This window comes from Amia ocellicauda, chromosome 7 (assembly GCF_036373705.1).
Source record: "Amia ocellicauda isolate fAmiCal2 chromosome 7, fAmiCal2.hap1, whole genome shotgun sequence".
Classification (NCBI taxonomy): domain Eukaryota; kingdom Metazoa; phylum Chordata; class Actinopteri; order Amiiformes; family Amiidae; genus Amia; species Amia ocellicauda.
Window position 1 is genome coordinate 37367382 of NC_089856.1, and position 13526 is coordinate 37380907.

Consider the following 13526-nt stretch of genomic DNA (forward strand, 5'->3'; position numbering starts at 1 on the left):
GATACTTCCATATTTGCCCTTTATCTGTTTCACTTCCTCCTTTATTGATCTCTTGCTGTTATAATATTGAATTCAATTACTCTGCACATACGCTCTACCAATGCATTAGCCCCCCTTCTGTTTAGATGTAGACCGTTCGGTTTGTACAGGTCCCATTTATCCCAGAAGAAAGACCAATGCTCCATAAATCTATAACGCTCTTCCCTACACCAAGATTTCAACCATGTGTTAAACTTTCTGCCTGTCTCCCTGGCCTGGCATGTGGTACCAGAAGTATTTTGGAGACAATTACCACGGAGGTTCTGCTCTTTAGTTTCATTCCTAACTCTTTAAATTTGTATTGCAGAACCTCTGCCTGCATTTTCCAATGTTATTGGTTCAAATGTGGACCATGATCAGTAGATTTCCCCCGGCTTTGGCCAGTAGCCCGTCTGCTAGTTAAGGGAGATCTGCAACCTGAGCACCAGGAAGGCAAGATACCATGCGGGTCACTAGAACACACTGTGTGATCTGCGCCTCTTATAATTGAGTCTCCGATTTTAACTACCTCCCTCTTCTCAGGGGAGTGGGCACCATGGTATTTTTTCTTACTTAATTTGTGTGGCATTGTGTAAAGAATGGTAAAGGTTGAATGAATATAAAAAATGTAAACCATTAGATTAGTTTTAGGGCCAGATTAAATTAAAAATGTTCGCACCATGAGTCGCTCGCAGAAGCATTAGTGGCATGTCTGCAAATGGATATAGTGCTACTAAACTTTTGTGGTATGAAATCTAACACGATATTGCCGCAAAACAACCTTCTTGCAGCTCTTTTCTTGCATAACACAAGGAAATAAAACACAACTTTCACACAGCCCCTACTAGAACACTACACAACTGTACTCAGTTGCAGTTTCATTTTTAGGTAGATGCTACTTTCTTCAATTTTTTTATGTAAACCCCATGATGTACAGTTGTGTAGTTTGCTATTAGCGGTTGGTTAAAGTTGTATTTAATCCCACCCAACAATACTGTGGGAGTGGTCACGTTTTCGCTGTACTAAATAACTGCAAGTAAATAACCTGAAAATGCTCTAGCAGCACCTCTAGTTTTAGACAACTTCGAAGTTGTCTAAAGCCTCTTGCGGTTATGGCAAAATGTAAAGAAAGCCTGTTTGGCACAGGTTTGCATAGGTGCTGTTCCATGGGTTTCTTCACATGCCTCCGCAGCTCTGTGAGTACATTGGAAATAACTGGTTATTGCTTACAGTAACCGCAATAAAGATGTACAGTGTGCATAACAAATTCGATGTAGCACCCAACATCCATACAAATGAAATGTTGCCTATTGTTCATGCACAGAGAGAAAATATGTTGATATTGAATGTCATTTTATATTATGTTTTGTTCAGCAATATGCAAGGCTTTGTTTCGGCTATGTATTTTACATATTTGTTCATGACTAATTTGATTAATTCACTTGTTTGTTTATTCTGCTCTGGTATTTGTTCATTCTGAAAACTCATTTATGTCTTAAAAATGGTTACATTCTAATCAGATCTTTTGTGGGAGTAGTGCCTTCTATTAAGTAAATATTAAACATCACTCGTACTCACTACAATGCTATGTATATTCAGCCTATATCCTATATAATTGGGTTTCTATGCATGATACATTTGGCATTAATTTTAAGTTTACATATAACAGAAAAGTTGGGCTGTGTTCCTTTCAATTTTAAAATGAGAAAAAGCATTCATCAGTGAGCAAACAGCTTATTCCAGACAGTGTATATCCAACAGAAGGGCAAATATAATGTGAAGCTGAGTTTGTTCACTGGTGAGGGCCCTTTCTCGTGTTAAAATTGAAAGGAACACAGCCCACCTTTCCTGTTACATTTAAAACTTTATAAACTAATGCCAAATGCATTCTCAAAAATGCAGCTAATGCCTCTGCATGTGATTCATAGTGCAAAAATTTATTATTTAATCGGGCCCTCATATGGACCTTAGGTCTGACTGCAGTTAAGAGGCATGTGCTTTATTTCATTTTTGGATTTGAATTATTTTGTTTTTAACTTACTGAACATAATTGAACATTTTTTAAACCAGCTATGCCATCTATCTATGCAAGGCAAGTGTTGCATTTCAGGTATAGTAACCTTTGATATTTTAAAAAATCTTAAAATGTCATTATAAAATGCCTTAATTTAATAAATTAATGCTATAACGAATCAGTGAAAACCACAATCATCCAAAAGTGGCATACCAGTAAAAATATTTTATTGCATACAATTAAATATGTTGTCTGTGTAACTCCCCAAATTCACAATAGTAAAGTCCAGTGAGGCAGTCAAGAATTGTACATGAATTTTCTTTTCAAGAATTACACAGATCAAATAAACAGTTTGTCTCTCTTAACCTGGGGCAGACTGAAACAATAAACATTTGAGACATGCTGACTCACACAATTTGAAATGCATCCTATGCTTAACTAACTCCCCAGGGACCTCCTGTACAATATAAAGACAACACATTTTAGCACTTTGTCACTAAGAGCTGTCCTTATGAGTTCTAGGATGTTATTGCGAGCAGCAGCACTGGTGATGACTGTGGCTGTTTTGACATCAGCAGAACTGCCTGTTTGCAGGCTGCAGGGAACAGCAACAGCTCCACAATTTTCTGACGAGGGAGACATTGTGATTGGTGGAGTTTTTTCATTCCACAGCAAAACTGAAGAGAAAATACATCCCTTTACAGCTAAACCTGAGACTTTGGAATGCAAAAGGTTAGTTTACACTTATTATTGATCAAATAATCGTTCCCTTCAAAATGTATTGAAAAAAATATAAACCAAATCTTGTAAAGCATGTTTACAAATTTGGAATAAAACATGTAGAAATTAAAATAACATCCAAAAAGTTGCTTTTCTACTTCAGCAGTGCAATTTATTAAGTGAAATGTATCAGATTGTTCTTCATTCCAACTCTAATTAGATTATCTTATAATTATAATAAAGACAAAAGTTTTAGCTGTGTTAATGCAACAAGCTATTTTTTTTTCTATTTTGTTTGTGTGGTTAATGAATTTTGCTAAAGAAAAAAATACAAAGAATGTGACATATGTTTAAATGAAATTATGAAAAAACAAATAATCATTTATGCATTTCTCACAGTTTAGACTTCAGAGAATTTCAATCAGCACAGGCTATGATTTTTGCCATTGAAGAAATCAACAACAGCACAGATGTTCTTCCTGGTGTATCGTTAGGTTTTAAAATCTATGATTCTTGTACATCAATACTTTCGACCATGAGAGCTACCATGGCTTTATTGAATGGAATTGTGGAAACTCTCTCTGACACAACCTGCTCTAGACCAGCTGCAGTTCATGCTATAATAGGAGAGACTGGATCAACCCCCAGCATTGCAATGTCAGAAACAGCTGGACCGTTTAATATCCCTGTGGTGAGAGATCCTTATTACAGTGAATTTGCATTTGATTACAAAATTTCCACACCAATAAAGCCTTTCTGATGTCACAATATTGACAGTAAAAATATAGTCAAGAAGTTGCTTCTGCAAGAATTTCAAAATTGTAAAATGTGCATAAAATGTGTAGTAGAGTTTCTGTTTATTATAAGAAATGAAATATACTGAGAATAGGTTAAAACATACAAAACATAAGTAATAAACAAGTACCTTTTGAAGAATTATAGTAAGCTTTTTATTGTTCTTTACAGATCAGTCACTTTGCTACTTGTGCATGTCTGAGCAATAAGAGAAGATTTCCATTGTTCTTCAGAACCATCCCCAGTGACTATTACCAAAGCAGAGCCCTGGCACAGCTTGTCAAGCACTTTGGATGGACCTGGGTTGGGGCCATTAGAGCTGACAATGATTATGGCAACAATGGGATGGCTACCTTTCTGGAAGCTGCTCAACAAGAGGGGGTGTGTATTGAATATTCGGTGGCAATTCACCAATCTGATACGAAAGAGACATTTCTGAAGACGATCGATATCATAAAAAAGAGCACTGCCAGGGTAATTGTAGCCTTTATGGGTCCAGGAGTCATGCCTTTTTTACTGAAGGAGTTATTCCTTCACAATGTCACTGGGCTGCAGTGGATTGGCAGTGAAGCTTGGATAACCTCCAGTAACCTGGCAACAGCAGAAGGTTATAGTATTCTGCGTGGATCGATTGGATTTGGTGTCATGAAAACCAAACTTGATGGACTGAAAGACTTTTTAATGAATGTCCACCTAACTCCAGGCAATGCTCTCCTTAAGGAGTTTTGGGAAACTGTATTTAATTGTTCTCTGAATAACAAAGACAATCCAATGTGGAGAAAACCTTGCACTGGCTCTGAAAACTTAAGAGATTTAAACAACCAATACACTGATGTATCAGAACTGAGAATATCCAATAATGTTTATAAAGCAGTGTATGCTGTTGCGTATTCCCTTCACAACCTGCTTGGGTGCCAAACAGTGGAAGATCCGTCTGCCAATCATAGCTGCACAGATACAATGAAGACTAAATCATGGCAGGTAAAGGCCTATTCACCATTCATTAATATTAGCAGACTGTCTACTAACTTTTCAGATCTTCTGTTTTTCTCTGATGACATTACAACTTTAAACTATGTCCTTTTGCACAGGTGCTTCAGTATTTGAAAACTGTCAACTTTTCAATCAAAACTGGAGAGAAGGTCTCCTTTGACCAGAATGGAGACCCAGTGGCGAGATATGAATTAGTGAACTGGCAACCAGTTAATGAAAGCAGCATACAGTTTACCACCATTGGTTACTATGATGCTTCACTGCCAGCAGGTCATCAGTTTGTCATGAATCATGTCAACATTGTCTGGACAGGTGGTCAGCATGAGGTGAGCAAAACAAAATATACATGATAATGAACAAACTACCAGAAATACATGACAGCTTGATACAACTAAGAATTGTTTTTAGATGACACTGATGATGGTGGGTAAAATATTTGTATTTGGTCTATGTTGAAACTTTCAAAAGCTTGTTCTTTGCTCTGCAGATTCCTAGATCCGTGTGCAGTGAGAGCTGTCTCCCAGGCACTCGTAAGGCAGTTCAGAAAGGAAAGCCAGTCTGTTGCTATGACTGCATACAGTGTGCTGCAGGAGAGATCAGCAACACTACAGGTAATTGGTTGGATATTAAACTCAATGTAGAATAATCTGTTCTTAACATTGTGTTCTTAGTATTAATTAAACTAAACTGTTTATAGCAATAGTTTCAACCCTATATTGCAAAACTGAAATGTTAATTACAAGGCAAAACACATATTAAATGTGTTTTGTGAATTACTAAGAATTTGTAATAGTCTCCACTACATATTATCTGCATCATAATATAAACAGTATATATTTATATATAGTGCTTGTGCAGTGTTTAATATTTTTCACTAATTCATTTTTATTTTTTTACAGATTCTACTGATTGTATCCAGTGTCCAGAGGAATATTGGTCCAATGAGAAAAGGGACAAATGTGTATTAAAAATAACTGAATTCCTGTCATTTCGTGAAATCATGGGAATACTGCTTATGATTGTTTCATTGGCCGGGGCTTTCTTAACCATGGGCGTAGCTTTGGTCTTCTTTATATACAAAAGTACACCTGTTGTTAAAGCCAATAACTCTGAGCTCAGTTTCCTCCTGCTCTTCTCATTAACTCTGTGTTTCCTTTGCTCACTTACTTTCATTGGCCAGCCCTCTGAGTGGTCCTGTATGTTGCGCCACACAGCATTTGGCATCACATTTGTCCTGTGCATCTCTTGTGTTCTGGGGAAAACAATAGTGGTGATAATGGCCTTCAGGGCTACACTGCCAGGCAATAATATTATGAAATGGTTTGGGCCCACACAGCAGAGGTTAAGTGTTCTTGCTTTCACCCTCATACAGGTCCTGATTTGTGTCCTTTGGTTAACAGTCTCACCTCCTTTTCCAAAAATGAACATTAAATTCTACACAGAGAGGATCATTCTGGAGTGTGACCTGGGATCTGCAGGTGCATTCTGGGCTGTGTTAGGGTATATTGGATTTCTCTCTGCCATGTGCTTTGTGCTGGCTTTCCTGGCTCGCAATCTTCCTGACAACTTCAATGAAGCCAAATTCATCACATTCAGCATGCTCATATTCTGTGCAGTCTGGGTTACCTTTATTCCATCTTATATCAGCTCTCCTGGGAAGTATACAGTAGCTGTGGAGATATTTGCAATTTTGGCTTCTAGTTTTGGTATACTTTTCTGTATATTTGCACCCAAATGTTACATAATTTTACTGAAGCCTCATTTAAATACTAGGAAACACGTGATGGGGAAAAAAAAACGATCAAAGTCTCAGTAAGAAAGATCAATGTTATATTGAGCAATAAACACCATCTCTCAGTGCAGAATAACTATTTCCTAATTGTGCTCTTAACAGGCAAGTTTGCTGTACATCCCACCTACAAATGAACCTGTATGCTATATTGCTTTTGCACAAATTTTGATTTGCAAAGCTTGATTTTATACAAATTGTTAGTAATTCACTGGGTTTTTATGTTACTACATTTTGTTTGAACAGATATGGGAATAATTATTATTTTACTTTGAATCTGAATATTTAGTTTCATAATAATAGGTTTAATTATTTAATTCAGTATATATCAGGATCCCACCAAATATCTAAATAATATATGAAGGGATCACATTTGAATTGTGTCATTTTATGTTTTTAATAAACTTTACCAAAATCAAAAAGTAATTAATGTTGAATTAAAACAGTATTGTTTTCTTTAAATTTGTTGGCTTTGTGTAAAGAATGGTATACACCGATCAGCCATAACATTATGACCACTGATAGGTGAAGTGAATAACACTGATAATCTCGTTATCATGGCACCTGTCAGTGGGTGGGATATATTAGGCAGCAAGTGAACATTTTGTCCTCAAAGTTGATGTGTTAGAAGCAGGAAAAATGGAAAAGCGTAAGGATCTGAGCGACTTTGACAAGGGCCAAATTGTGATGGCTAGAAGTCTTGGTCAGAACATCTCCAAAAATGCAACTCTTGTGGGGTGTTCCCAGTCTGCAGTGGTCAGTACCTATCAAAAGTGGTCCAAGGAAGGAAAAGCGGTGAACCGGCAAAAAGGTCATGGGCGGCCAAGGCTCTCTGATGCAAGTTGGGAGCGAAGGCTGGCCCGTGTGGTCCGATCCAACAGACGAGCTACTGTAGCTCAAATTGCTGAAAAAGTTCATAATGGTTCTGATAGAAAGGTGTCAGGACAACCAGTGCATTGCAGTTTGATGCGTATGGGCTGCGTAACCGCAGACCAGTCAGGGTGCCCAAGCTGACCCCTGTCCACTGACGAAAGTGCCTACAATGGGCACGTGAGCATCAGAACTGGACCACGGAGCAATGGAAGAAGGTGGCCTGGTCTGATGAATCACGAGTTCAAGGTGTTGACTTGGCCTCCAAATTCCCCAGATCTCTATCCAATCGAGCATCTGTGGGATGTGCTGGACAAACAAGTCCGATCCATGGAGGCCCCACTTCGCAACTTACAGGACTTAAAGGATCTGCTGCTAACGTCTTGTTATCTTTCAAGTTGGAAGCACTGCCCAAGGGGGAGGGGTTTCTGCGCACTTCTGTAAGAACCCGATCGAAACGTCACTCTATCAAAGCTGCCATTGGCCCCTGCGCTCGTCTCTCAGAACAGGTCCCTTCCCACTTCCTGTTCTATAAAACGTGACGTCAGCGCAGGTTCGTCCTCTTTTGCCTCTTCGCTGGACTCAGGAACGAAAGCTCTGTGTCTGTGTTTGTGTTTGTAATAAACATTCAAACTGCGTATTTCGGCTGGCTGGCTCACTTCATAGTGTTGTTCACCACCATTTTCAGTACACATTGTGTGTTTAGTTATTATTGATAGCTAATCCCGATTCTGTCCCGTCCGTGCAACGGAGGCCCGGCTGTGCTTTCGGTTTCAGTTTCATTCACAAGAAGAGCCTTTTAAAAATAATAGTCATGTTTATATAGTGTCTTATATATTCCAACTGCTTGCTGTGTTGGTTTTTTTGTCCACAGGGCTCTTTCCTCCACAGTAGGAGCACTAGCAGTGGCAGTAAAATCCATGGCCCGGCTGCCCGGCCGGAGCCACGGTGTGTCGTAAGAGATCTCGCCTGCATGAGGTGCACCTCCGCCGGCTTGTGCCCGCACTACAGCCTGCAGCTGCGGCTGTAGGAGATCTTGCTCTCTCAGTTCGCTGAGAACGAGCACTGCTAGCCCTCCCGGTCCGTGCGTGCGTGCCTCGGTTTTAGATCCCGCTACGGCTGGTGGTCTACTACCCTCAGCCCCACGGACCCTGGACTCCGTGTCACCCGGTGTCCCCGGAAACCCCGGCACACACGGTGTGGTTAAGCCCCGCTAGGTGCTCCACTTGTTGCAAAGGCATTCCAGTTGTTGTGTGCCCCCGGTGCAAACACTGACCGGTGTCTCTGCTGCTCATTTCCCTGTGCACGCGCGTGTGCTCAGCGCTCGGTGATGAGCTCCTCTCGCCCCCGCAACTGTGCTGCTTGCAGCCAGCGCACCTTGCCCGCCTGGAGTGGGGAAGTCTTTTGCCTGTCTGTCTTTGCACCAACAGCGGGCACGATTTGGCCGCGACTTCTGGGTCCGCTACGGTGCGCCAGGAGGTCTGCCATCTTACCGGGCACCGCTGCACTAGCCGCAGTGCCTGGTGATTTCCCAGTCCAGCGAGTGATGGGGGGGCCTCAGGGGCGCTGGATCTCTGCCTCTCCCCAAGCCCCTCCGTCCTCTTCTCCAGGATGGTAGTGCTGGGGACAGCCGCGCCTCCTGTGCCGGCGTCCTCACCTACTCCCGCTGCTGCGCCTGCTGTTGCTTCCGCACCTGCCACGGCAGCTGCCCCCCCTGCAACAGCTGCACTGCCCCTGCCTGATGTGCCCGCGGTGCTTATGCCAGGACCCAGGGTGCGGCAGAAGCGGGCTTGGTGGATTTTCCCCGCGTGAATTCCACCATAGCTGCGCTTGTCTCCCTACCTACGCTGTCTGTGGAGCCACGCGACCTGGTCTGTCCCAACAGGCAGTGTCACGTCACGGAGACGCTGCTCCGGAGGGCATATTTCGCCTCTGAAATAGTGAAAGCCTGCTGGCCTTGTACTTGGCTTAGCTGGTGGAGCTGTTTAGCTCGGAGATAGCAGTGGCGGCGGATCATCTGGTCACGGTGATGTGCCGGGGGCAAGGGCGGCAAGGCAAGCCCTGGCAGCCATTGTGGCGGCGTGCCGCCAGCTTCGGTTGTCCCAGGCACGGTGGGTCTCTGAGGTGGACAGGACTCGCCTCATGGACGCCTCACCGGGCTTTAATTTTGGCCCCTCTGTGGAGGAGATGCTCTCACGCACCCTCCAGGAGAGGGAGCAATCCTTGCAGCTGGCCCGAGTGTACCCTGTGGCACCTCAGATCCAACAACGCAGGCCATCTGCGGCAGCTCGCCGGTTTGCTGTTCTCCCCTTCGGCCTGTTGCTAGCACCACGCACTTTTTCCAAGTGCATGGAGATCGTGTTAATCTTAGCCCCCTTGCGTTGCCAGGGGGTCCGCGTCCTCAATTATCTAGAAGACTGGCTGGTTTATTCTCACTCGAGGGAACAGGTTCGGATACACGGACCTGATTTTAGGCCGCCTCTCCGAATTGGGCCTTCGGGTCAATCGAGAGAAGAGCCGCCTGACGCCAACTCAGCAGGAACAGTTCCTCAGACTGCGCCTCAATTCCGTTGCCATGCTCGCCACGCTGGCGCCAGAGAGAGTTGCCTCAATAAATACGTGTCTCTTCCTCTTCCGACTGAGAGCTCGTGTCAGGGTATCCCTTTACCAGAGGCTGCTGGGCCTCCTAGTGGCTGCATCACAGACCCTCCCCCTTGGTCTCCTCCAGTTGAGGCCGTTGCAGTGGTGGTTCAGGTCTCTCAGGATGTACCCTCGCTGAGATCGAGCACGCTGAGTCACAGTCACTCCGGAGTGCTGGAACGCGCTCCGTTGGTGGCGGAGCCCCCACAATTTGACCCTCGGTGTGCCCCTGGGACCAGTCTACCACCGAGCAGTCATGACAACAGACGCCTCCAAGCAGGGTTGGGGAGCAGTCTGCGATGGAAGTGGAGTCCGAGGCAGGTGGACGGAGCCAGCACGGGCCCTCCATATCAACATCCTGGAGTTACAAGCAGTACTCCTTGGACTGTCTCATTTCCTGCCAGTCCTGCGGGACAGACATGTGCTGGTTCGGATGGACAACACAGCGGTGGCTGCCTGTACTGTCTAGCACGCCATCTACTTCTGTGGGTGCAGCCACGGTTCCGCTCTATCATAGCAGTTCACCTCCCAGGCCTCGCCAACACGGTGGCTGACCTCCTCTCTCGGGGAGGCCCCCCGGTCTCAGAATGGCACCTCCACCTACTTGCCGGTTTGGCAGGGCGGACGAGGATCTCTTTGTCTCTTTGATGGCGAGCCTCCTGGGTCTCATTTTCTGGCTGTGCAGTTTTGAAAGGGAGCTCGACGGCTACGGCCTCCTCGAACCCTTTCACTGCCTGCATGGCACTTTGATGTAGTGCTGGACGCACTTTCCCAAGCCCCATTTGAGCCACTGAACTCAGCTGAGCTGAAGCTGGTGTCACTAAAGACTGTGTTTTTACTGGCAATCACCTCTGCAGAACGCATGAGCGAGTTACATGCCCTGTCCGTACACCCATCGAGTGTCCGTTTTGCAGGAGATGGCTCCAGGGTCACGCTACGGCCTAATCCTGCGTTCCTCCTGAAAGTGCTGTCTCCATTTCATGTCAACAGGCCTATTGAGTTGATGGCTTTTCATCCTCCTCCCTTCGCTTCAGAGCAAGAGTGTCGGCTTCACCTGCTCTGCCCTGTGCGGGCCCTCAGGTGCTATTTGGAATGCACTAAGGACATTCGGTGCTCAGACCAATTGTTTGTGTCTTATGGTGCGCGGACACAGGGCCAGGCGCTTTCAAAGCAGCGCCTCTCGCATTGGATTGTGGACACAATTACCATGGCCTATGAGTCCACCGAGACCCCGGTGCCTGATCACCTAGTGGCCCACTTGACTCGAGGCATTGCCACATTGTGGGCCCTTTTTCAAGGTGCCCCCTTGGCAGACATTTGTGCGGCTGCAGCTTGGGCCTCGCCGCTTACATTTGCCCGGATCTACAGTTTGGGAACCCGGTGTTGGCTGCAGTCGAGCTCAAATAGCCTACGGGCTCTGGCTCCTGCCTTTCCTCTCCCAGTCTGCCCCTGTAAGTGCATCCTGAGGGAGCTAGTGAACCGTGTCTTTCCCTTCCACTATGCCTTCCAGTCGGACTATGCCTTCCAGTTGAGCACCCACGCGATCTGCTCCTGGATGTACAGACAGCCCTGTCGATGTATTCCCAGGGTTTGTCATGCGGCCTACAGGCATGTTGCCTTACGAGGCCGCCCTGTATATAGTTTGTTCATTATACTTGTGTTGCGGTGGTGCATGCGTCTGGCCTGTACCCCGCTCTGTATATTGGTCAGCAGGTCTGTGGCCACTGCTGTTGTCCTCCAGCGGAGGGCAAATGAGTTTTCCAGTGCCCTGCTGTGTACATAGTTCATTTATTTACACGGTAAGAGCTGTAGTTGTCCTGCGTTAGCTGCGCTATTCGACAGGTGTCAACTGCTCCTGTGTTCCACGTGTGACGCATGAGCCAGCTCCTGAACCCCGTGATGTATATATGTGTATATGTGTATTATATGTGTTAAACAGCAGGGCTGTGGCTCCATTCTAAAATTGTAGAATGGAATTCACTGCCACTGTTCCCAGCTGATGGCGCTTGAGTTTCACTGCCTCACTGTGTATATACTGTAGTTCCTTTGTTAACACAGTAGAGCTAATGTTGCCCTGTGTTAGCCGGTCTAACCAGCAGGCGTCAACTGCTCCTGTGTTCCATGGGTGGTGCATGAGTTCATTCCTGCGCCCCGTGGTGTATATAGTTTGTTTGTACGAAATCTAAATTGTCAGCACAATGGAGCTCTACCACTCTGTACTGTTTAGATGAGTTGGATGCTCTTGTGCTGCGCGCTGACAGCATGAAGGTCTTGCACAGTATTGTAGACCATTATGACAGCGATTTGTGAGGGGGGGAAGTTTATCACGAAAATGTAAATGTGAGAGGGTCAAGATACAGATTAAGATGTTTCTAGTTTATTTCATTTGTTTATTTTCAACACAAGTTACACAACTGACACAAAAGAAAGTCGCTAAGATTAAGAAAGACACAGAATTAATAGTCTGACATGTATTCAACACAGCAAACCCGACCAGGTGATTTCTTACCAAAGATGAAAACACACATTTGCACCAAGTCGGACTCATGCATTTACAATCAATGCACAGTAAGCAATGTACATGTATTATTATTATTGTTATGATTAAATATTACTAGTAGTAATAACAACAACAACAACAATATTAATTACATTTGAAGATGCTTTATATTTATGTCACGAGCGGGGCATGACTGGCCTTAATCACTTATTATTTAATTATTGTTGGTTGGGTTCCTTCTTCACTAAGTATTATTGAGTGTACTAAATTAGCTTATTGTATGGTTCAGGGGTAGAGCCAGGTGGGGGCCACAGGGGCCCCTGCTGAAATCTGACTGCCCCTGAAGTGCGTTTTGACTAAGTTTATTTTATTTATGTTATTATTTTGTAATTTTTGTGTGTATACCACCTGGCAAGAATCCAGGCGAGAGAGAGCAGTTCTGAATTAAACACACCTGCGGTTGAGCTTTGCTCTCCACTGCGCATGCGCACAGCCACAGACAAACTACAGGTTAGTTTCAAGATAACAAGACAGTTCACGTTGATCGTTTAAATACTCTTGCTGTGCTGAATTTTATTTCTGCTACGACACTGACAATTTGATGAATGGTGATAGCTAAGCTATACTAGTTTAGGGTTACCATACATCCAGTTTTTTGGTCCTTTAATCTCCATCCAGGCGGATTTTTTAATGATCTAATAATGTCCGGGATTTGCCTGCTCGTCCTTTTTCCAGCACTGAGCTACAGTCGCAGTGTGTGTTTAACCCTTCCGCTCCGGCAGCGCTGCAACTCGATCATAGAATATTAATGTGTGAGGTGATAGTATTAGTAACAAGCCTTTTTTAACAACTGTTGGTTGTTAATAAATGACTGACATCTGTAAAGACTACAACAACCAATTAGGAAGGTTTTATGTCGTTGGAGCATTAACAATTTACAAAAGGATAGTTAGGTTGAGAAGAGAAGGGAGAGGTAGTGAGAGGACAGATTGAAAGGCAGAGAAAAGTCGATTATAAACAGAAAATCAACAGGATGTTTTATAGATTTCCTCTGAAGAAACGGCAACAGCAGTGACAGGCGCGGGTCACAGCAGACTGGACATATTCTCACACCTTCTCAAATCACTAGTGTTTAGCTGTTACTGTTTCTTCAGAGTTATATTTGTGCTATATTACCATGTTATAGT

General features: G+C 44.1%; 1 protein-coding gene across 1 annotated transcript; it reads left to right on the plus strand.

Moving 5' to 3' along the window:
- The first annotated feature begins 3185 nt into the window (after window positions 1-3185).
- On the plus strand, window positions 3186-6356 carry LOC136753882 (extracellular calcium-sensing receptor-like). The gene is made up of 5 exons (XM_066710264.1): window positions 3186-3443; window positions 3719-4528; window positions 4639-4866; window positions 5028-5151; window positions 5440-6356. The coding sequence occupies exons 1-5, from the start codon at window positions 3186-3188 to the stop codon at window positions 6354-6356; spliced, it is 2337 nt and encodes a 778-aa protein (XP_066566361.1).
- Window positions 6357-13526: the final 7170 nt, after the last annotated feature.

Coding starts and splice junctions, on each gene's coding strand:
- LOC136753882 (XM_066710264.1), top strand. CDS start 3,186: ATGATTTTTGCCATTGAAGAAATCAACAACAGCACAGATGTTCTTCCT. Junction 4,529..4,638: donor TGAAGACTAAATCATGGCAG/GTAAAGGCCTAT, acceptor CCTTTTGCACAG/GTGCTTCAGTATTTGAAAAC. Junction 4,867..5,027: donor GGACAGGTGGTCAGCATGAG/GTGAGCAAAACA, acceptor TTTGCTCTGCAG/ATTCCTAGATCCGTGTGCAG.